The following is a 23,883-nucleotide window of genomic DNA, read 5'->3' on the forward strand; positions in this document are numbered from 1 at the left end:
TGTCAAGTTATCCGGGTGTCGACTTATGCAGACTCGACTGTATATACGATAAACTCCAATTAAACAGTTAAGTGAGTAATAAATTTATTATAAACTTTTGTTGATGTTGCTTATCGGAAATATTGCAATAAAGATATTGATTAATGACAAATTAATAATTATATATAATTATCATTATGAAATTATATACTATTACCATATTTTACAGACTATAAGATGCACTTTTTTCTTTGAAAAATTGCCTCCAAAATTCAGGTGCGTCTTATAGTCTGTAGCGTCTTATAGGTATTTTTTTTAAAAATTGCTTAAAAATTAAGGTGCGTCTTATAGTCCATAAAATACAGTATATTATAATTATCAGTTATGAAACAAAATTTTCAATATTCTTTAATTTACTTTTATATCTAATTTATATAAACAAGAAATCAATTCTATTAAATAAATTTCAAACAATTCAAACAAAGAACCTTTATAATATCAGTAATTTGTAATCAACAAACATTTTCTTTTACATTAAATGATTGGAAACACCTGTTCTAGAACATAAACAATGTATTTATCATCTTACCTTTTTATTTATTTACTATTTTCATATTTATGTTTAAATGTTTATCTTTATTCTATCACATGTCTATGTAGGGCTTTATGCCTATATCCATTGGAAACCTTGATACAGAATGTAAGTATTTGACTTTTTTTATTTGTAACCTAGCCAAAAAGTATATAGACTGCTGTTGTAACTGACTAACCCAAAAAACTCACCATGACACCCAGTCAGATAGTCTAAAAATCTTAATCTCTATTGGAGGAAAAGGGGAGTATAAATAAGGGATATGCGCCAAACCCCACACACATCATCCAGTATCCTCTTCTATTTGGATTATGTGCCATACTCCCTGGGATTGTAACTTCTGCCCCAAAGGACATAATTGTTATAAGACAAGTTAATAAAGAGGTAATATAATAGATATTGTAAACTCTCTCTCAATCTCTCATATTAGGGACATATTTAGTTAATGTCAAAAGATAGCTGGATTCTTGTTATGTCTTTTTGTTTGACAAGAACCAACAAGTCATAACAATTGTTAATTTGATGTGTTCAAATTCTTTATCGAACTCCTATCACTTACTCACCATCCTCCCCAAATCGCAAAATTTTAAAGCCCTCCTTTTAATGTTAAACACATGATAGGGTGCGAATTCCATCCCTATCTGGTGTCAGGTCCTGACAGAGACGAAGATCTTACGATTTTCTTGTCTCCAAACAGAAAATTAGCCATCCTAAGACTCAGTAAGTGGTTCTTACCGAACCATAGCCGTTAAATCGTTCGATCATTCATCTTATCAAACCCGGTTCCTCACACTGTTATTAGTAAGTTAATGGATTTGTGGACGTGAAAATGATCTTTTCACATTCTTCTGGAAATATAGGCCACAGCAGAAAACTCCTGAATACTCTCCATCTGGTGGAATGTAATGTTCCATTAAATATACAAATATACACACCAATCGAAAACCTGTTACTAAGCAAATATACTCCCACAACTGCCGTAAATGAACAGGCTAAATTTGGATATAATGATTATAAATTAGAAATGAATTTGGCATTATTCTGATTCTTTTCTTCCAGTTTAATCTAAATTAATTAATTAAATATTATAATTATTAATTTTAATACGAGATGGTGCCTAACTCTTGACTCCAACTCCACAGCCCCGAATTTTATGACTGTCAAAAATTATGAAAGTTACAAAGATAATTCTTATAAAAACAATTATTAACGATAATTATTCAAACTTTTAAAATCACATGTACCATACCTTACAAAAGTGTTAATCAGAGACTTTGGAAAATGTAAAGTATTTTTACATATTGACACTAATTTTAAAACACAATGCAACTTTTCCAATTCCAAAATAGATTCTGATAATGGCATCTTTGGTTTAAGAAATGAAGCTACTTGATCCTGTGTGGCTAATTCATGTTCTGTAAAATTTTAACTTAAAGTTAAATACTTTTCCATCATCAAAAATTACTTTTAAATTAAGAAGACATAGTTCGGTTTCACTTACGAACAAATATATACATAAAGTCTCGCCTTAATTTCTCCATTCCAATTTCTAACAAGAGATTCAAAAGTGATCGTCCTTCTAACATGTAGGATTCAATGTTGTCATGTTTCAAAACAGTCATTTTTGCAATTTTTGTTGTATTATTTCTGAAGATCTTTGAATTATATAAATGATTATTTTTATGATTAAATGATTTAATATTTATGATTTAAATGATTATTAACTATATATCATATAATTTAACTTAAACATATATTTGCTAATTTTACTTACAACTGGTTTCATTTCACCGGTTTTCAACACATCAATAACACTTAATAAGCAGCTTTTCAGCTCTTGATAAGAACAACATCCTATATATTAAAATTAAATTTAAAAAATTTCAATTCAATAACATATAACTGATTTTTATTCATTCTATAGAATTTATACAGCAATTTTTAAAAATAAATTTTGGTAATCTTTGTAAAGTTGGATTTGGTTGTAGTTACCTTGAATCTTAAATTGTTCTGAAATATCAGCCACACACGATCTTGTATAGCAGCAAAACAGGTTGTGTGTGGAGAGAGAGAGAGAGAGAGAGAGAGAGAGAGAGAGATAAAAAGTCTTTAATTTAAATTCATTAAATAAAGGAAATATTTACAAATATGGTTCAAAATCAAATCAATTTTATTAAGACCTATAGACACAAATATAATCATCATTTAACCCAATCTTTAAGATTAATGCCAAATGATTGCCAAATTACATCAGGCTATATTAATGCTACTATTAATAATTAAAAGCTGAATAATTAGAGGTAGGTATTAGTTGCTCTCTCTTGATAAATGCAGGGTTCCTATTCAAATTTTTGTTTTAAATTCCATGACTTTCCCTGACCCTCACATCCCTTACAGTATGGTACATTAAGAAAATAAAACATCACTTGACTTACTATGCACATACACTATTGCTTCTCCAACTTTTTAACTGGTTATTTTTTTCTAATTAACAGTTATATGTTTTTTTTATAACCGGTGAATTAGTAAAATTAAAAATAAAATAAGAAAGACAAAATTATGGCATGTCTTCTCTACATAAAACTAAAATGTTTTATATTAAATAATAATTTATCTCGTTATTAACTCATAAATGTAAAACTTCTTAGCTTTGAAAAAAAGCCATTAATCATTATTAAAAAATTCTGTATAACCCATGTACAAAAGCATAAATTTATTAAATTTATCCCTTAATAAATTTTCCAAACTTTATAAAATATTAATAAATTGGGAAAAAGTTTCAGTTATCAGAAATTGTTTTCTTCTGCAATCAAAATTATTAAAATGAAAAATGATAAATAATACCATTTGAATTAATATTAGGTTATTTATCATTTTTTCTATCAGTTCGTTAACATCTGCCCTCAAATTGAAAGTGTAAAACTGCGAGAGATAGAAAGTTAAAATATTTCAAAAATTTTTTATCAACATTAATTATTAAGAATATTAGATTTTTCTCTTAAACTTATAATACCACATAATTAATACAGCAGTTTTAAAATCTAAAAGTATTTTAAAATTTAAGAATAACAATTGATATTGTTGTATGCTTGTATATTTTGTGTGGTAGAATTTTCGGGAAATTTTGTGTGTGTTTGGGTGAAATTTTGGATCCTGAAAATATTCTGCACCCCCTTTTCATAAGTTGCATTGTACCACAATACTTCTTGCTGCCTGCAGACAGCAAGAAGTATTGTGGTCAGCCATACTGTCAGAAAACAAACTCAATAAAGCAACCAAGGAAACAAATTTTCCCTGACTTTTTGACAATTTTTAACAAATTCCCTGACTTTCCATGACTTTTTCTGAACATTAATGAAAATCCCAGACTTTCCAGGTGCATAGGAACCCAGTAAATGTTTATATTTGTGTATACACCATGCTGGGGTAAAATGATAGCCAGCTGAGATAGTCATGAAAGAAACTGTGGGCACTGAAGGCATCCCCAGTAAGCACCCAGTTTTGAAAGCTCAGATCAGACAGAAGTCCAGGTAGTGTAATTGCTAACACATCTGCGAAACTAGCGAAAGTTGCTTGAAAGTTGGTCATGGTGTCAAAAGCCTGTAGCTCTGCACCCTGTCGGAGCTACTGCTGCTCTTCAGTGTCATCGAATTGCTCATCACCTGGAAAGAGCAAATGGAGCAGTACCTCTATTATTTCGTTCCAACAGGAGGACCTTGTGCCATCGAGTTGTTTGACAGGCCCCAAACAGTTGGCTTTTGCATCTTCCCCAATACTAAGGAAAACTCTGCCATCAACTACAAAGACAATTCCTTGGCGCAAACCTGGAGCGCCTTATTTCAGCTCCAGAATATCACTCCCCAAGGACAGGCATGTAACAGACACAACTGATCAATCAAAAGCATTAAACATTGCAGGTGTAGTAGCCCTTTAGATGTTTAAACAATTCCAACAAACATGGAATTCCAAGTTTTAGAAATAAAGCATTCCATCTTAAACATTGTTCTACATTCAAAAGTGGCCATAACCTACGATGGTGGCTTAAGTCCACTAAAAACATGTTTTCTTTACAAACTATTCAATGTATACTGGAGTTTGGGTACATAATTTGGTTCACTATTTTATCTAATTATATCTGTAATGTTAAATATTTAACATCACAAATATAATTGGATAAAATGAATTTTATTACTGTCATAAAAATTCCAAAAAGTTAACTAACTTTTAAGGACATTCCACAATTCATCTGTAAAATCCTGATCCTGTCGAATTCCAAGCATAGTTGAATCCAATTGAAAATCATTAAATTCATTGGTCATATTAATATTGCATTCGACTTTCTTTCTCAAGCTACTGTACTTCAAATCTGTAATATTAATTATTTTTTAATAGTAAATAAAATTAATATTTTTATTTTTCTAAAACTTTTCTAGATTTTTAAGACATCACCAACTTTCCATTAGCATTTTTACTTCTGCTAACACATCATGATCAGATTTTGCTGGCCAAGTTACTTCACCACTTTCCAAACCCAAACTTAAGTTCTAGAATATTAAAATAATTTAAAGTTACTAATAAACATAAATAAAAAAATTTCTTTTTAATAATTTTAAAATACTTTTTAGATAACTTTTGGTTTAATTTTGCTAATTCACAAAATTGAACTATCATTAAATTCTGACAGACTTGTGGATAAACAATAAATAAATAAAACCTAATGTAAAATCAACATTAGTGATTACAAAAAAGTTGAAATTTAATCATTTCTTACTTCATAAAAATTGCATTAATATTGAAATCGAAATATTTTTGATTTCAATAAGATGTATGACACTTTCCTTTTTTCCTGAAGACACTGTATCACCCACCATGATAAATAGGAAAATTGGCTGTTCCATCAACTATGCAATGGTTCTAAAAACTAAATTTCTCAACAAAATGGGACATCACCCTATTTTCATCTTGAATATTCCTAAACCATATTGTTTCTTGCTGCTGGATTGGTTGCTGTGGGGTCTATGAGCCTTAGCCCCTCTAGTAACCACTCAGGTTTCCATACACCTTTACAAACTCTTGTGAGAGTTTGTAAAGGAGGCTGTTTACAGCTACCTCTACTCAGAAATCTCAAGGAATTCTGCAATTGCATCATTGCTGCTGTGGCTGCAATCACAATGAATATGCTTGCAGCAAATATGGAAGGAATTAGACTAGTATTTAGATGTGTGTCATGTGTAGGTATTTGCTGATATGACAAAAGTATTGATACAGGTGTCAAGAGTAGTTTTAGCGTATCAATACTGGCCATTATTGGCATCGGGTATCAAAATTGGAAATCTTGCTGGCTGTTGCTGTTCAGTCTGTAGTTTGATTTTTTAAATGCTTTGTGTAATTGAAATTTTTAATTCATAAACTGTTTAATAAAATTATTAAAATGGTATGAATATAACTGAGTAAAAATTTCTTCTTCCAATAGTGAGAATAGTTATCTTTATCATGTCTTTCTTAATTATCCACAATAAACAGAGACCAAGATTATAAATTCTATTTTAAAAACTGTAATAACAATAGAAAATTTCAAAAAGTTTGTACCCGATTTCTTTTAATTCTGTTTTTATGTAACACTTAATTTGTATATATTGATATCAAAAATGTGTTTATAACATAAAAAATTGTTCATTTGACTAAATTATTTTTGTATATGTATGAGTAAATAATATCGTTTTTGGTGCATGAGTATTAAAAATTAAAAAATAGACCAATATAATTTTTGGTTTTAAAAAAGAAGTCGTTTGACAATATAAATTAAATTAATTTACTTTTATATAAATCACCTACGTAGAATTTACCAAAATTAATCTTTTAAAAAACTATTGTTGTTCTATCATAAAATAGATAAAATTGATTTCATTTACATGGTAGAAAAGCACATTTTAATTTCAACTTTACATGTAGAAATTATGAAGACTCGCTCAATATTCCAAATTTTTCTTATTTATAATTAATGTTGCAATGAATAGTATATTCGACCTCAAGCCGAATACTGAATATTCGACAAGGAGCATGGTCAAATAGCCGAATATTTGGCCTAACTATTCGGCTTGATTAATGCATGTACGAAAATGGGTGTGCAAACCATCTTATAGGAAGGACCCTGCTCTCTACTGGCTCGCTGTCACTACACTTCGCCAATCGTGTTAATTCTTGACAGTTGTAGCAGACAGACAGGAGCGTCATGACAGTATGTGATAAGTGATGATATCAAATGTGGATAACAATGAAATGACCTACACGTGTAAATAACAGAAAAAGAATAGAGAAGGACTGCAAAGTGAAAATGTGAAAATAAATATGAAATTGAGTTGATAATATAATCCAGTGATTCTCAAAGTGGGGGTCGTGAAAAATATTTGGGGGGGGTCACTGAAAAATTGATGCCAGATCAATTTTTTTCAAATATTTTATAAATTTACTATGGATTCATGTTTAGAAATAATATAAATAAAAAGTATATAAAATAATTTTTACTTAAATAAATTGCACATATTAATAATAAAAACAATATAAACATTTAAATACGAGCCTAAATATAATATTCGTAAATGTGTGCGCTATTGGGGAATCCCGAGTTCCATTCTCTGCCTAAACTATGATAGAACAGCGTTGTCATTTGGAATGGTGTTTGCTAGCAGTGTTGCACCTGTAGGCAAGTCAAGTTAGAAATACAGTAGAGCATTGATTATCCGAAAACCGATCAACCGAAAGCATTTCAGTCAGCAAATTTGAATTTCCGCTAGTGCTGTGGCGCTGCAATATTTGGCTATGTCTTGGAATACTCTGATATTATTTTAGTTGATATGCGTTTTTAGCTGGCAGCACTGGCACGACCATGAGAGGGTACTTATGGATGTGCCAGTATTTGAATGAGAAATTTTTCCCATTGTGAGTGGTAAGTTTGCTTGATTTTCTGAGGACTGTGTTATGCTGAAACAGAACATTTTGAGACTAGATTAACTTCCGAAATATAACTTTTTTGTTTTTATATTTTTCAATATAATTATTTTGTTTGTAAAAATAAAGAAATAATTTTTAAAAAATTTCGTTAGTCTTAACATTGACAAAAATTCAACGCAAAGCGACATGCAACAGAGAGAAATTTCAACATGGAATAGATTAATTAAACAAAAGAAATTAACTCCTCCTGAATTTAAACTGACCCCCTACCTCCGGGATGTTTTTCTACATATACTCATTCTTTGGGGTCCTTTGAAATTTTTAAGTGCAAAAGGGGGGTCGTGGACCAAAAAGTTTGAGAAACGCTGACATAATCAAACAAGTCGAGGCAGTTTATTGGTGCAAAATTCACAGCTGTCAACGCCAAATAATTGTTCTCATAGACTTTGGAAAGCTAAATGCTTGTAATGAAAGTCACTTAGCATGCACGGGCAAAAGCCTGCGGCCGTTCAGGCTACCAAGCTGTCTCGAATCTGTGACGAATCAAAAGTATCATGCGTGCACATTATAATGTATGCATAGGCATATGTGGACTAGAGTGACAGAGGAAAGAGAAAGGAAAGAGCAAAGACGAGCACTTAAAAAGGATAGGCAAAATCAGACCCTCAGATGTGCGATGATTCTTGAACAAATAGGTATGTATGTCTGCTGATCTTTGTAATTATAAATTGTGAATACATGTGACTAATATTATTGTTTTTTTTATTTTGTGCAGGTTATAAGTTATAACTTATAAATAAATAAATATAAACAAATAACACTAACCCGATAATATTAAATCTAAATACCAAAATGATTAATTCACCGTGTTTTTGTTATTTCTTACTCCTGTTTTTAGGTATTCAGTATTCGACCGAATAGTGATTAAATATTCAGTATTTGGCCGAATAGCAAAAAATTGGCCAAATAGGTTGAATACCGAATAGTAATTGAATATTCATTGCACCATTATTTATAATCCATTTTTATTTATATTTAATTAAGTAAGAATCGTAATTAATAAAATATTAGTGTGTAATTAAAGATACGAGCCTCTGATCAGTAATGTATTTACCATAAGGATAGTAAGATGTTTCGTTTTCAACTATAAGTGATGTCAAATAAGCAACCAATGAGAAGCATTTCTTCTCTATGAGGCAACCTTATAATCTAGGACCTTGAACCCCAACCACTCCACTAAACCTAGTTCAACCCTAAATCTCTACACTTTAGCATAGAAAACAGGCAGTTAGGCCTAAATTTAGGGCTAACACTGAAAATGTATAGGAAACACTGGTGAGGAGCTCAGAAACACACATCACACTACAAAGGCAGAACTCAAACCCAAATTTATAAGAAGCCATCTTATAACCCACTGTTTATACCATGGACCTTCCATAACCCATTTAACTACAAGCTTTTAATAAGAGCCCACAGGGTTCTTATTAAAAGAGCCAACATACACCCTTAATTCAATGCCATCACACTTTAATACAACTTTGACAACAGTTTTTGATCTAATGACAGAACTGCTTTAGGTCTATAAAGCCTAACATTCTATTTTGAAATGTACTGTAAATCCAAACATTACAAAATTTAAATGTATTCCTACATTAAGGTTAATGTAGAAATAATTTAAATTAAGGTTAATGTTTCGAACGTACATGTATATGAAATACATGTATACAGTACATGTATACGAACAATTCATCCAGCTTTTGTAAATAATTGTGAGCCCACACACATCCAAGAGAAAATGCAGGAGCTAGAGTATGTCAAAACACTTGGCTACCAGTTTGGTTTCAAACTCCAGATCATAGCATATATGATCAAGAATGTGAGACAAAAGACATATAGAGAAATGACAAAGAGGCCAGATATACAACTGTTGACTATATGTCACCCCTCTATCACATCTACAAAGAAACAAACAGCCATAGGGTATATCCCAGCAGAATATAAAATACCAATTATGGATAATAGAATTGTGCATGACTTATACTATATCAGAACCACCAAGAGATCACCGAGCAAAGGTTGAGAACAAAGACAACATCCAAATGGCTAACCCAGATATTGTCCTAGCAGCATATGTAATTTCTGATCACAATTCCATCTCAGTTAACTGGGACAAGGCCAGAATAATCCAGAAAGTGCAAAATAGGCAACACATCAAATATACAGAAGCATTACATATTTATAAATTAAAGAAATCATCAATTACAAAGACTATAACACACTATCAGCAGCACGGAAAGCTTTCTTAGATTTAGACTCCAAATGATGCTTTGTGAAAGTACAAAACAGATGCCTCATGTATTTTTACCTATTCTTATACTTATCTATTTTTTAATATTTTATTAACATTGTTTTGTGATTATTCTAAGCATATTTTTATTAATTGTACAGTTCATTTCAGTTGTATTTTTAGTCTTTTTGTACATTTTTCATTTGCTTACTACATTTATTCAATTATAAGCTGACTCTAGACATTCCCTAGAGTCAGCTTATAATTGAATAAATAAAAAATGAAATTTATTAATCAAGCATAAAGAATAAATTTTACACCATTTAATTGTTCAGTTGCTATCATGAGATGACTCAGATTCATTGTCACTGTCTTAGTACAGAGCATCATCATCTGTGCTGTCAAGCACATTCAAGATTGAACACTTTTCAAACACACCAGCAATGACTTCTCTAGAAATACTTTTCCTACAATTCATGGAAACTTGCATACAAAATTAACAAAAATTTTTCTGTGGCAGCTTCTGTAGATATTTTTCCTAACTTTTGACTATGTCAGTGAACACCTACTTTACCAATCATGTTAATGATACCAATTCTAAGCTGAGGGACATTTTTTGAATTACGAAAAAATTAAAAACAAAGGTTAGCTCGCAATTGGATAAATATGATATTATTCAAAGTACAACATTTTCTCATTTAAATATGTTCTAGAATGTCAACTTTAAATATTTACTTCATAGTGCATTTAAGTTTATTCTTTTCCAATAAAACTGACATTTGATTTGTATTTTTCCAGAAGATCATTAAAAATGACTGAAAACATTAGAATATTAAAATTATTACTGCAACTTTTTCTCATAGTGTTGTTTTTATGGCAATAACATTGTCACATTCAGAAGTGTGCAATTGGCACTGATGGTTCAAAGAGGGCAGGGAAGAGATTAAATACAATGAATGTAGCAGGCAATCAGTGACAGCTTATACTGATGGAAACATTTTGAAAGTTGCTGAGATTACAATACCTGTTTCCCAAGCTAGCACACTGACTTCAAGATTGCTGGTTTTTAAGTGCATAAACAATGAAAAATGCAATGCTGATTGAACTGAAGGACATCAACCTCTATACCCACTAGTAGAAGTGTTGTTGTGAAGAGGGGCTTATTTTGAAAGATGATGTATTTCAGCATTATAACAAACAATTTCTGAAATTATGAACCCAGTCCCAAAACTTTTGGATGATACGTCATATAATTGATAATTACAAAAACCCTGTCATAATTTAGATATATTTACATTATGACATAGTTAAATAAACTTACTCTAATTAATTCCAAATCACTTGAAATTAAATAAGCAGAATTTTTTCCAGCACCAGAAGTTATATTGATAAGCTATAAAACAATAAAATTTGAAAAATATTTTATTAGTTTATACAACTTAAAATTTAAAAAATACTAAATTTTCAGACTGTTTTTGCTTACTTAAAAATTTTAATTCTTTCGACATACACAAATTTTAATACTCACAAGATTACATTTAGCATTACTGTTTGGTTGTTCCAAAATCTGATTAACATTAGTCCAGCTGCACTGAATAATAATAGAACTTTCTTTGAAATTTTCCAAATTTTGCATCATGCTACTTTCATCAAAAACTGTTTGCATATCAGGTATAACATAACTGGCAAAAGCTTCAATTGTCATCTAAATATAATATTTGTGAAGTAATATTAATATGTAAGATTTTCCCTTTTATAAGTAAAAAATTTTTTAGAGACTCACTTGAGTATTAATATTTGAAAATCCCATCAAATTATTTTGTTTAATGATATCCAAATGAGGCAATTTATCAATTTTTGAAGGACCTAAAGTAAAAAAGCTTTATTTAGTAATACAGTCGACTCCGCATAAGTCGACACCCGGATAACTCATCACTGGTCGGTTATGTAGTGAATTTTATGTGGTCCTGGCCGACTTACATAGGCATTAATGTTATTAATCTTAAAAAACTCGGTTTACTCGACATCGTTTAACTCGTCACCACTGGATAAATCAACACACTTTTTAGAATTCTGATAAGTCGACTCCCCCCCCTGAAAAATGAGTTCACACCACACAGCTTATTGTACGGCGTGAACTCATTTTTTCAGGAGGGGAGTCGACTTATCAGACGTGAAAAAAGTGTGAAACAGAAAAAGTATGTTGATTTATCCAGTGGTGACGAGTTAAATGATGTCGAGTAAACAGAGTTTTTTTAACATTAATAACATTATTGCCTATGTAAGACGGCCAGAACCACAGAAAACTCACTAATTAACCTACGGTGACGGGTTATCCGAGTGTCAACTTATGCGAAGTCGACTGTATATAAAAACATTTTCTAATATATTTTGATACTTGTATTTTAAAATTACAAAGTAAGAGTTTGTAAATCACTTTTTAATTCTTGTCATTTTTGATAAAAAAAAAATTACATAGAAAATTAATTTACCCAAACAATTTAAGATAATTCGAATATGATTTCCATCCGCACAATGTACACCCATCCAAACTGTGCAATTGGGATCATTTCCATTGCAGGGTATCCAAAGAGGTAGAGTCTCTTTATTTGTGTTTTGACTCAAGTAAATATTATACAAGGATAAATATAATCTGAAATGTAAAAATAAACTTTTAATAAAAATAAAAAATCATCAATTTTAAATGTACTTAAAAAAAGAAAAACCTTGCTATTTTAATGGGAACTGCAGAAAATAGTTTTCTTGCTGTATTTTTCGGAGACAATACTGTATTTGTTGTTTCAAATGTCACCTCGTTAAGAGTTAAATTAAAACTGGCCTCTAATGGGCATCCAGTCCACTCAGTTTCAGTATTATTAACAGTGCTCTCTACAATTTTATTACATGAATATGAGTTAACAGCTGTACTCTCATTGGATTTAGTATGTGAAAATGACTGCAATAAAGTTCTTTCTTGCTATAAAACAAAAAAAAACAAGATTTATTATTTGATGATAAATATTTTAATGATAATAGAGAGGTTGAAGTGCATATATTCAGCCCAAAATGTGAACGGCAGACGGACAAGTGCCACCGTCTGGCAATTCTATACGGTCGATAATGGCGTTTGCTACGTCTAGAATGATGAGTAGACAATTGGCTTAAATTTCTTCATTTTTTTGTGTTTGTGGTTAAAATTATGACATATTTTATTAAAATAATGATTATTTAAGCATTTACGAATAATAGTGTAAAGAAACAAACAATTTTAATCCAGAAATTATTTAATTATTCAATTTTTTAGCAAGTGATGTGAAGTGTCTATAGAATTTAAATATATTTGTCTTCATAATAGCTTTTCTTAAGATAGGTTTGTTCTTCCACAGCATCTTCTACCATCAACAGCATAATACGTTTGTAAATTTTCTGAAAATAATTTCCCAAGCTGCTTTCGGATTTACACAAGCCACTACTTTTCTTGACAAAAGTATGAGGTAGTCCTATCAAAAGACACGATATGGGGATGGCTCGATACGGTTGTCCATGCTTTTCGTTCTTTATTCAGTTTGAACCTCTATAAATAATATTTTAAATATATACTAGATAGAAATTAAGAATATTCTGTAGACATTTGTAATTAATGTTTATACAATATTGATTTATACAGTGTTGAACTACAGGACTGGAAGGTTGTGCTTCTTTGTGCTCTGTGAACTTTTGTTAATTGCGCCGGAACTCGTAGGTTGTGGATAACGTGAACAACATGTAGTCCATCTCAGGATAACAGTTCATTTGATACCTCTTTTATGGTCATAGCTTAATTACAGGGTGTTAACTTAATTAGCTTTTAATTTTACTTTTTGATTGAGTCCAGCGGGAGGGAGAATAACTTCTCGGGATAGCACCAGGGGGTTGCATGTAGCGGGAGATATCTATTAGTGCTGTAAATTGGGCAGTCTTACTTTAATTATTAATCGAGTTATTGGGGTTTTAATTTTTCATCATTAGCTATCATGGAGATTTTTTAATTTTAGTCGTTATAATGGTCCTAACGGTTTTAATGGTCGTTCTTTATTTCTAACAGTTTTCTAAGGTTATTATTTTCATGTTTTAGTTAAATTAATATTTTAATCTAGTTTCTGCTCAGTTATTTTAATTTTGCTATTATTTTTATCTTGCTATTATAAGTATAGGTAGATATAATTATAACACTTACGTGTTGTGGCATTACAGGAGTGAAGTCTTGGAGAATGAACTCGTCCGCTAGCACTTTCAGTAGTATACAACTATCATCTTCAGGCAGTCTATCGAATACAACAGTTTAAGATTTTCGAATGCTAATCCGACGATTTCACAAATTTCAGATTTCCAAAATTATCGAACAATATTTCCGACGATTTAAAGCGTGTTTTCCGACACTTTAGTAAAAACCATAGATGTGCTTTTAGCCTTAACCATATAATTCTTGTATTCAATACAGAAAAGAAGTGTTTTCTATTATTATCCATGATATAATACAATTTCTCTAAGACTCCACTCCTGTAATGCCACAACACGTAAGTGTTATAATCATAAACGTTGGTGTGAAGTGACATTGTATTATATCATGGATAATAATAGAAAACACTTCTTTTCTCTATTGAATACAAGAATTATATGGTTAAGGCTAAAAGCACAGCTATAGTTTTTACTAAAGAGTCAGAAAACACGCCTTAAACTGTCAGAAATATTGTTCGATAATTTCGGAAATCTGAAATTTGTGAAACCGTCGGATTAGCGTTCGAAAATCTTAAACTGTTGTATTCGATAGACCGCCTGAAGATGATAGTTGTATACTACTGAAAGTGCTAGCGGACGAGTTCATTCTCCAAGACTCCACTCCTGTAACACCACAACAAGTAAGTGTTATAATCATATAATAAACGTTGGCATGAAGTGACATTGTATTAAACTATAGGTAGAATTTAAGTTATTTATTTATTTTGTTCTACTATTAATGGTTTTTTGTGTTTTCTTGGTTTTGGTTGGATATTCCTTTTCCTTTCGTAACATATTTAATCTAGTTAGTAAGATTTTGGGTCTCTTTGTTCCACTTGTGGGGTCCCACTGGTGCATTCTGACTGAGCTTCCACTCTCTTCCGCACTTTCGGCAATGGTGGCGCTCGGTCTTTCTGAATTTCACAACACTACATACAAGATTTTGGATGAGGTCAAGCGCTAACTAGTGGTTAACAGCAAGTTTCGTTTAGGTACTAGTGAGCAGTCCAAGTATATTGTGAATCAGGTCCAATGCTTCATTGACCTAGCCGAGTCTACCTTCTCTGTTAACAATCATATCTCTGTTGTTAATAACATTGACGACATTGCAACAAATCAAGATATTAATAAGATGCTGGCTATTCATTCTGAGAAAGCTAAAAAAAATTCTCACTGAGGCCAAAGAGGCCATTAAAGGCCTTCAGTGTGTTTCCTCTGCTGGCTGTCAGGGAGGAGTGCACATGAGACCTGACTCTGGCCCAGTTTCTGTGAGATTGTTTGTACACCTGCTAAGTCAAATAAGGCAGGGTCGACTACTGTTACCCCTTATTTCACTATTCTCATCTATGGCAATTCAGGAACTGAAGACTGAAAACACCAGACATATTCTCACCAGCAATATCAATCCCCAGGCACTGAAGATTGGTGTCCAAAGGATGTGTAGAATTCAGAAGAGTGGGCTCACCATTGATCTAGCAAATAAGGCTGATGTGGACAAACAGCAGAAGGTAGTTGAGGAGGTTCCTACCTTATGTGCCACTGTTCCCAAAAAGCACCATCCTTTTATCAAAGTTATCTTGGTTCCTAAATCTATTAGTTAAGATGAACTACTTGACTTCATGTTCGAACAAAATGCTAAAATTTCTGAGTGCTTTTCTAAAGAAGATTTTCTCGATCAAGCACGTGTACGTTTCCCTATTAGTCAGAAGAATCCATTCTTTGTTACTTGGGTGCTTGAAGTTTCTCCCATTTTGAGGGTGAAATTAATGAAAGGTCAGAAGGTTAATCTGAAATGGACAAGATGCAGTGTTGTTGACTATATACCAACTAGTCAATGTTTTAAATTTCTTCGGTTTGGTCATTATGCTATTAATTTTGATGCTGAAACACATTCGTGTAGTCAATATGGAAATAACCATTGTTTTAAGCACTGTAACAAGAAGTCAGAAAGCCCTGTGTGCTGTAACTGTACTAGAGAAAAGATTTTAGGCAACTCCCATAATACTCTTGGCAAAGCATGTTCTGTTTATCTTCATGTCAAAGCACAATTCATGGCCAGGATCAATTATGGCTCTTAGTCAGAACCCTGGTAGTAGTCCTCAGGATGTTAAAATTAGATTCATTCAGGTCAATTTGCAGCATGCTATTGCTGCAACCTTGCAGCTTTGTCAGGAATTACAGCATTATGATGTGGCTCTTGTTCAAGAGCTATATTGTCATAATAGCAGGGTTTCTTGCTTTCAGACAAGTGATATCATCTTGCAGCACAACGTGGATCTCCCTTGGGCTGCAGACATCATCATCAACCCCAATCTTCCCATGGTCTTTCACCCACAGGTCAGTTCTCCAACATGCGTCTGTCTAGAGCTTAACTTCCTCGCTTTTGTGTGCTTATTTTCAACATCTATGATTCCTTTAGGCATAATATCGATGAGATGCTTAATGAGCTTAGTTCGGCAATGGGGCATTTTCATAATGCCTTGTTTCTCATTGCCAGTGACTTCAACTCACACTCACCCACCTGGGGTGGGGAGCATTTAGATGATTGAGGTGAGACTGTTGAGAATTTCGTAAGTTTGCATGACCTCATTATTCTGAATGATTGCTTCTCTCGTCCTACCTTTTTTTCTACCAACGGTATGTCCTAAGTAGATCTGACCATCTGCTCAAGTGGTATATGCCAGAGAGGGGCAAGCAAGAGTTCAGTGGGAGCCGAAATGTAGGTTTTGCAAAATGCATGGGAGCCGCAGTTCTGTACTGTCGTGTCGTGGCAGATAGTATGGCAAGGCAGGGAAGGATAGGGTGTCCCCCATCTGGGTCAAAAACTTGTTTTAAAAGAATAGATTTGAAATGTCAATTTAATTTATTGCACCAACTTGGAAATAAATTATTAAATATTACATATATATAATTACATATTTTCACAAAATTGTGAAAATAAAATTGTAAAAATAATAATAAAAAGCAGAAATTAACACTTTCAGGAAGAGCCGCATGTAACTCGAAAAGAGCTGCATTTGCCCATGTCTGGTCTATGCCCTTTCATTCGAGAATGGGAGGTTCGTGATAAAAATAGTCTCTCCGATCAGGGGTATCTCTGTTTTAGCTAAATGCTGCTCGTCAGCATTTGCATCCCGATTATGGCAGGCCTTTCAATACAAAATCTGCAAACTGGAGTCTTTTTGCTGATACATTGCAGGGTGTGGACAGCGATGTTAGTCGCATACATACTATGGAGCAAGCAGTAAACTTCATTGACAATGTGATCACTAGTATCGATAAGGCTTGCAACCTGGCTATTCCTAGAAAGTGATCTGGTCGACGGACAGTCCCATGGTGAAGTAATAAACTCTCTTGATGAGAAGTACTAACAACAGACTCCATAAACATTTTCAACGTTTCTGGGATCATCAACGAGACGCTTTTAGGGAGGAGTATTTCAGATATCAGTGTCTTTATAAGGATGCTATAAGGAAATCAAAGTATGAATCGTGGAAAGACTTTTTTCCAATGCTGGTAGGAATTGATGGGGTTTTATTCACAAATTGTGCTCAAATAAGGTTAAAACATGCTGTTTTGAGTAGTGCCAACAACCTTGGAGGAGGGAATGCTTCTCTGGAGACCATTATGGATCATCTGTTAAATCACTTCTGTCCTCCAGACAATCTAGAGGATTCCTTGTAGCAAAGCAACATGAGAGCATTTGTTCCAGTGAAAATGCTCACTGACAACGACCCTCCATTCACCTTTTTTGAGGTTAATGACATTATTAATAAGCTTAATGAGAAGAAAGCTCCCGTTCCAGATTGCATATCATCAAAAATTGTCAAGGAGATTTGGAAGATTCATCCTGACATGCTGCTGAATACATACAACCTGTGCCTCGATTTTGGTATCTTTCCCAAGACCTGGAAGAGGGCTCAGCTGGTAGTGATTCCCAAAAAACAGAATAAACCATCTACCTTGGGCAACATGAGAAACATCTTGCTACTCTCCTCCTTGGGAAAGGTGCTTGAGAGGCTCCTTTATGGCAGACTTTCCTGGCATCTGGAAGGTAACAGGATTTTTCATCCTGCTCAATATGGCTTTCGTCGGCAGAGGAGCACGACAGATGCCCTATTTGATCTCACTAATAATATATGGCAGCTGCTTGAGCACAATAACTAAGTCTTCAGGATTAGTCTCAATCTTCAAAATGCATTCAATACTGCTTGGTGGCCACAGATCCTCCATAGGCTGGTGCAAAATGGCTGCCCTGCAAACCTCTTTCACCTTGCAGAGAACTTTCTCTCCAATAGAGAAGTTACCATGTCATTGAACCACAATACATTTACCTGCCAACTTCAGAGGGGCTGTCCACAGGGGTCTGTCTGTGGCCCCCTTTTTTGGAGCATTCTTTTTGATAATTTCTTAAGAATGGACTTTGGTTTCAATAGCCGCACCTTCGCTTATGCGGATGATGCACTCATTATCTTCCCTGCAAACGCCAGGCAGACCATCAAGACCGCAGCTTCCAATATTCTCTTAGTGGTGTGTGACTGGGGCAAGTACCTTGTTTTTAATACCTCAAAAATAAGAGGTATTCTTTTCTCAAGGCCACGCAACACAGACTTATATCGAAGGACTCCGTGTATCAAGATGGAAGGGAGGTCTGTTAAAATCGTTAGAGCTCAAATTTCTGGGTGTAATTTTGGACAAACAACTTACCTGGCATGTGCATATTAAGCATGTTACAGATAGAACAAACATTATCTTTAACAGTCTACAAAGAGCTGCCAAGAATAAGTGGGGTCTGGGTTTTGATGCTCTCAATCCAATTTACAATTGTATGTTCACACCAATAATCACTTATTCATGTGCCATTTGGAGTGAGGCCTGCAACCACTCACTCTACAGATGCAGAATGTTATCTGCACAGAGAAGGCCTTGATCCGGCTCACCCGTGTATACTCTACTGCCTCCAATTAGTCCCTGCAGGTCATTGCTAAAAAGCTTCCCATCCACCTACAGCTTCAGCAGGCTGCTAAGTGATATTTTATCTCCAGAAAGTTTGAGATTGATATTGGGGGCTTCTTCTTTCCTATGGGAACGTACAAGATTAACAGGAAAGTAGAAAAACTTCCACACCCTGTCCACAAGAGGGGACTATATGCAAGACAGGATTACTTGATAGACATGGAAGTTTTCACTGATGGATCAAGAACTGGTAATGGTACTGGGTGTGCCTTTTCTGTTTTCGGGAAGAAAAGAAATTTTCTTTGACATGTGTTCTTCACCAAGAGTGCTCAGTCTTCCAGGCTGAGGTCCTTGCCACTTTTTTGGCAGTTCGTTGGTGTGAGGAGAACCTTGTTGGAAGGGCAATTAACATCACCACTGACAGCTCTGTGGCTGTGCATGCCCTGAAAAACAAGGACAGTCTTCATCCACTGTGCAGGGACATTCTCAACATCATCTCAAATAGTTCCAACAATTTTTCTATTGAGTGGACCAGAGGGCACTGTGGTACTCCAGGGAATGAAAGAGCTGACCAGCTGGTGCAGGCTGCCGCTGACTGTCATGACATCTTCCCTGACTACTGTATTCTTCCAGCCTCGAGACTTAATCTTCTCCTTAAGGACTTAGGGAAATGATTGAGATTTGGCAGCACAAGTGAGAATCTATTCCCCCAGATCACATCTCCAGGAGCTTCTTTCCAAGCATTGAGCGACATCTCCACAGTCGGTGGTTTAGTCCAAATTTTCAGATGACTCAGTTTCTCACGGGACATGGGCAGTTCAACACGTATCTCTATCAATTCCATAAGTCAAGTTCAAAGCTGTGCAGTTATTGTGGAGAAGAGGGTTTGGCATTATATCTATGCCTGCCCAATGATTTATGACATAAGGCAACTTGTAAAACTTAATTTGGATGCTAAAAATGTGAATTGGCCCTGTGATCTGAGCCTCTTTCTCGAGAATAAAGACAACTACCTCCTACTGAAAGATCTTATCAAGCGGTATTTTGAAAGGACTTGCATCCGGTAACTAGCTTTTTGTGCCACAATGTTTTAATACGCGTCTGGTGATTGTTTTGTGTCTTCTGTCCTTCCATTTACATACGATGTACCAACTGTCAAATTTGCTGTACCTGTTGGGTTATGACTTAACATGGTTCATGACCCAGGTTCTGTAAGTCGTTTGTTTGCCACAAGAACATGCATTATACCTGACTGTTTCTATCTTAATTTCAGAATCTTGCCATTTATAAGCCAAAAGGCCACTCTGTACTTTACCCGAGTGTGCCTCATGGTGTCAGGAAAGAAATAAAGATTAAGAAGAAGAAAAAGAAGAAGAAGAGGTAGTGCTATCATCCGATCGTACAGTAGGAGACATAATGCTAATTAAAAATAATTATTTAGTGTTATTAAACATCCTATAAACTTTTTTAAACAGTTTAATTTGTTTATTTACCTTTGCTGGTAACCCTCAATGTTAAACATATCTGCCATTTTTTCAACAAATTTCCTGAGTCAATGCACAATGTTCACTGAGTCACGTGATGTGAACAAATGCCACAAGGTCTTTTAATTGGGACTTAAAACATCAAATGTGTACTTCTGCTTGCTGTACAAGTTTAACGTTTGTACTTGCACCTCAACCTCTCTAATAATTCATCTGACATTAAAAATAATTAATATAATATATTTATAAAGGGAAAGGTGACATTCACAATTGCAGAAACCACAGAAACATTAAACCGATAAGCCATTCTATGGAGATTTGGGAGAGAATTATTGAAAACTGGATTTGTGAGGTCACAACAATCAGTGAGAAGCAGTTTGATTTTTATTCCAGGTAAAGGAACAATAAGCACTATCTTTGCCCTGATACAACTAGTGGTAAAATATAACAAAGAAGAAAAAAAAACCAATATATTGTTTTTATTAACCTAGAGAAAGCTTTTGATATAGTGCCAAGGGAAGAAATGTGGAGGTGTCTCACTTGTCAGAAGAAAACTGGTTCACAAGATATGTGAAATAATTAAGAAAATGTATGGTAATTGTAAAAATAATGTTAGATGTGCAGAAGAAAGCATAGTGGTCTTTCCTATTGTTGTTGGGGTACATTAGGTCTCTGTCTTGAGCCCACTGCTCTTTGATATCATGATGATTGTATTAACAGGAGTAAAACTAAAGGCACTATTGTCTATGATGGACTCTGATGATATTGTTTTATGTGCTGAAACAAGGAAGCTGAAAAGACATGGAGGATGGCACTAGAAGATAGAGGTTTGAGATTAAGTGTGTCCAAAACTGAATCTATACGTAGAGTAGATGATAAGGGAAATAGTGATTAACAACATATTGCCAGTGAAAATATGTAAAGGCATATCTTAAAATTTGGCCAAAATGAATTAGATACACCTTTAAATATAAGCCTGAGTCTTCCATGTTGTGACAGAAGACCCAGGCTCTATGTAACACTGTTTGCACTCTGCAAAATGATAAACACTGGGCTTCCTCAAATATCTGATGAAAGTATTATAACTTATGAATGTTTCTTGAGAGACTCCATAAACACTACATTTTTAATGATTTTAAAGGCACATCTAGACTTAGGCCTCTTGCAAGCTTGCTGCTAAAAATGATCCCAGCTTGCTTTGTTTATGTTTTGCCTTCAACAGGTCATCTATTTGCCTGTATCAAATGACAGTGCAGTATTTTACAAAAGAAGGTTTGTTGTTTATAATTTAACTTTTTATGACAGCCTCACAGGACTGTTATAGCTTTACCTGGAATGAATGTGAAAGTGGTCAAAGTCCTTCTGAAGTATCTACAGCACTGTTTATAATGTTGCTGAAATATGATGAAACGAAGGTTCATACTGCCAATTTATTCACCAATGATTGTGGTGGATAAAATAGGAACTCCATCATGGTAGGCACTATCTGTTTCAACTGCAAAACAATGTATACTGGTTTTGCAGTTGAAACACTTACATGAAGTCATTCTTAGATTCTTTACCATTAATCACAGACAATGTGAAGGAGACTCCACTCTCAGTGCAACTTCATACGTGATTAAAAAGGCTGGTGAATTGTTTGTGCCTTCTCAGCTTATACCAGTCTTTCATCTTGCAAGAAAGGCAAAGCCTTATATAGTACACTCTTTAGGTATGACTTTTTAGACTAAAAAATTTAGTGAGAACCTCAGTGTGCATTCTATCTGAATTGACAATAAGGGAAAAGCTTTTAAATGGACAAACATTGTTGAATTCAATGTAAGGAAGAATGAATTAGGTAAAATATTTTTTAAAACAAGCCACATTGATCACAATTATTGATCATTGACTTTAAAACAACAAAATTTCCTACTGTTGATAAAACAACTGAATGACTTAAATAAGAGACCTCATCCATAGTCATTGGAAAAGTATGATGGCCTAATCACTCTCTCCTCTGGACCAACACCAGTGATAAATTTTGTAAATCTTTGCTTCATTTGGTAGAACAAATGAAAAAAAATTGTTGTTACAGTTTAGTTCCTTCTCTTGTCAAAAAGGTTCCATTCATTTTTATTTTCATTTTCATTCAAGAAATATTTTATTATTGCACTTTAAGTAATATACCATAAGCAGGTACCCTACATCACCACAACCATCTTTCAGTTTGAGCCAAATTTTAATATTAAATCACAGTTATGTCTTAATTCTTAAAGGCATATCTCATTAAATCAGCAGAAAGCTTTTTATTATTAGCAAAACATAAAGCCATATCTCAAAATAGGGCTCTAAAACAATGATGATAATGAAGCCAGCAATAAATTTGTGTTTATAGTATTTACCACATACTGCAAATGAAAACTTGAGAAAAGAAGTGCTTTATACTCAATAGTTTCTTATTTACGAAGAAAATAAGAAAGTCTTTTTTCTTTAAATCGCTCTCCTGTAAAGTTGAAAGAAATGAGAAATGCCCTTATGTATTTTCAACAATACAAGAGGTCAAACTATCTAATACAGAAGGATTCAAATATTTGGGTTCTTTCAAGGATTGAGGCACAGTTAGTGCAAGTCACAGAATACACAGAATACAGGCAGGTTGGCAAGGTTAGAGAAGGGTGTCAGGTATTTTACGTGATACAACAATCCCACTAAAACTGAAAGGAAAGGTTTATAAGTTGGTGGTAAGGTCTGTCTTAATGTGTGGAATAGAAACATTGCCTTTAACTATGAAAAATGCAGAGAGGCTGAATGTTGTTGACAGAAAAATGCTGAGATGAGCATGTTAAGTGACAAGAAGGAACAGGATCAAAAATATCATGATGAGAAGGACTTTGGGAGTTAAGAAAATTTCTAAGAAAATTAATATGAAGATTGTGGTAATTTAGGCATGTGGGAAGAAGTCCTTTGGATTATGTTGGAAAACATGTCATGGAAATGGATGTTCCCAGGAGAAGAGGTAGAATGAAAAGACAATGGCTTGACAGTGTGTTTCAGAATATGGTGGCTGTTGGAATTGATTGGAATTTGGCAGAGAACAGAGTGGGAATAGAAGAAAACAATCTGCAACAGTGACTCCACAAGAGTGGGACTAATAAGCTGAAGAAGATTAAAAATATTCAATATACAAAAAATTGAATTATTAATCATAGTTATAAAATAATTTTAAAGTATTATTAAGTTTCTCCTCCTTTGAAACTGCCTTTTGTAATAAAGTAAGAAAATTACAGAATATAAGTTATTCTGTAATTACTATATTGGTAACAAAAACATAACTCTCTAAATTTAATCTCTGTTTAATAACAGATTGTAACAAGTATTAATTTGCTATCAGATGGTAC

The 23,883-nt window shown here is 33.6% G+C and overlaps 1 protein-coding gene across 3 annotated transcripts in view; it reads right to left on the reverse strand.

Annotated features, from left to right (window-relative positions):
• Zwilch (zwilch kinetochore protein) overlaps positions 1 to 23,883 on the reverse strand; it is a 55,694-nt gene that overhangs the window by 20,973 nt on the left and 10,838 nt on the right. For all 3 annotated transcript variants that reach the window (XM_067275248.1, XM_067275247.1, XM_067275246.1), the window contains 10 exons: positions 12,536 to 12,786; positions 12,302 to 12,462; positions 11,593 to 11,675; positions 11,338 to 11,514; positions 11,131 to 11,202; positions 5,025 to 5,115; positions 4,794 to 4,937; positions 2,346 to 2,425; positions 2,073 to 2,226; positions 1,821 to 1,986 (listed from right to left, as the gene is read on the reverse strand). In XM_067275248.1, the coding sequence (XP_067131349.1) occupies positions 1,821 to 1,986; positions 2,073 to 2,226; positions 2,346 to 2,425; positions 4,794 to 4,937; positions 5,025 to 5,115; positions 11,131 to 11,202; positions 11,338 to 11,514; positions 11,593 to 11,675; positions 12,302 to 12,462; positions 12,536 to 12,786 (1,379 nt within the window). The remainder of the gene's footprint in view (positions 1 to 1,820; positions 1,987 to 2,072; positions 2,227 to 2,345; positions 2,426 to 4,793; positions 4,938 to 5,024; positions 5,116 to 11,130; positions 11,203 to 11,337; positions 11,515 to 11,592; positions 11,676 to 12,301; positions 12,463 to 12,535; positions 12,787 to 23,883) is intronic.

This window comes from Centruroides vittatus, unplaced genomic scaffold (genome assembly GCF_030686945.1).
Source record: "Centruroides vittatus isolate TY-2023 unplaced genomic scaffold, ASM3068694v2 contig_602, whole genome shotgun sequence".
NCBI classification, from domain to species: Eukaryota; Metazoa; Arthropoda; class Arachnida; order Scorpiones; family Buthidae; genus Centruroides; species Centruroides vittatus.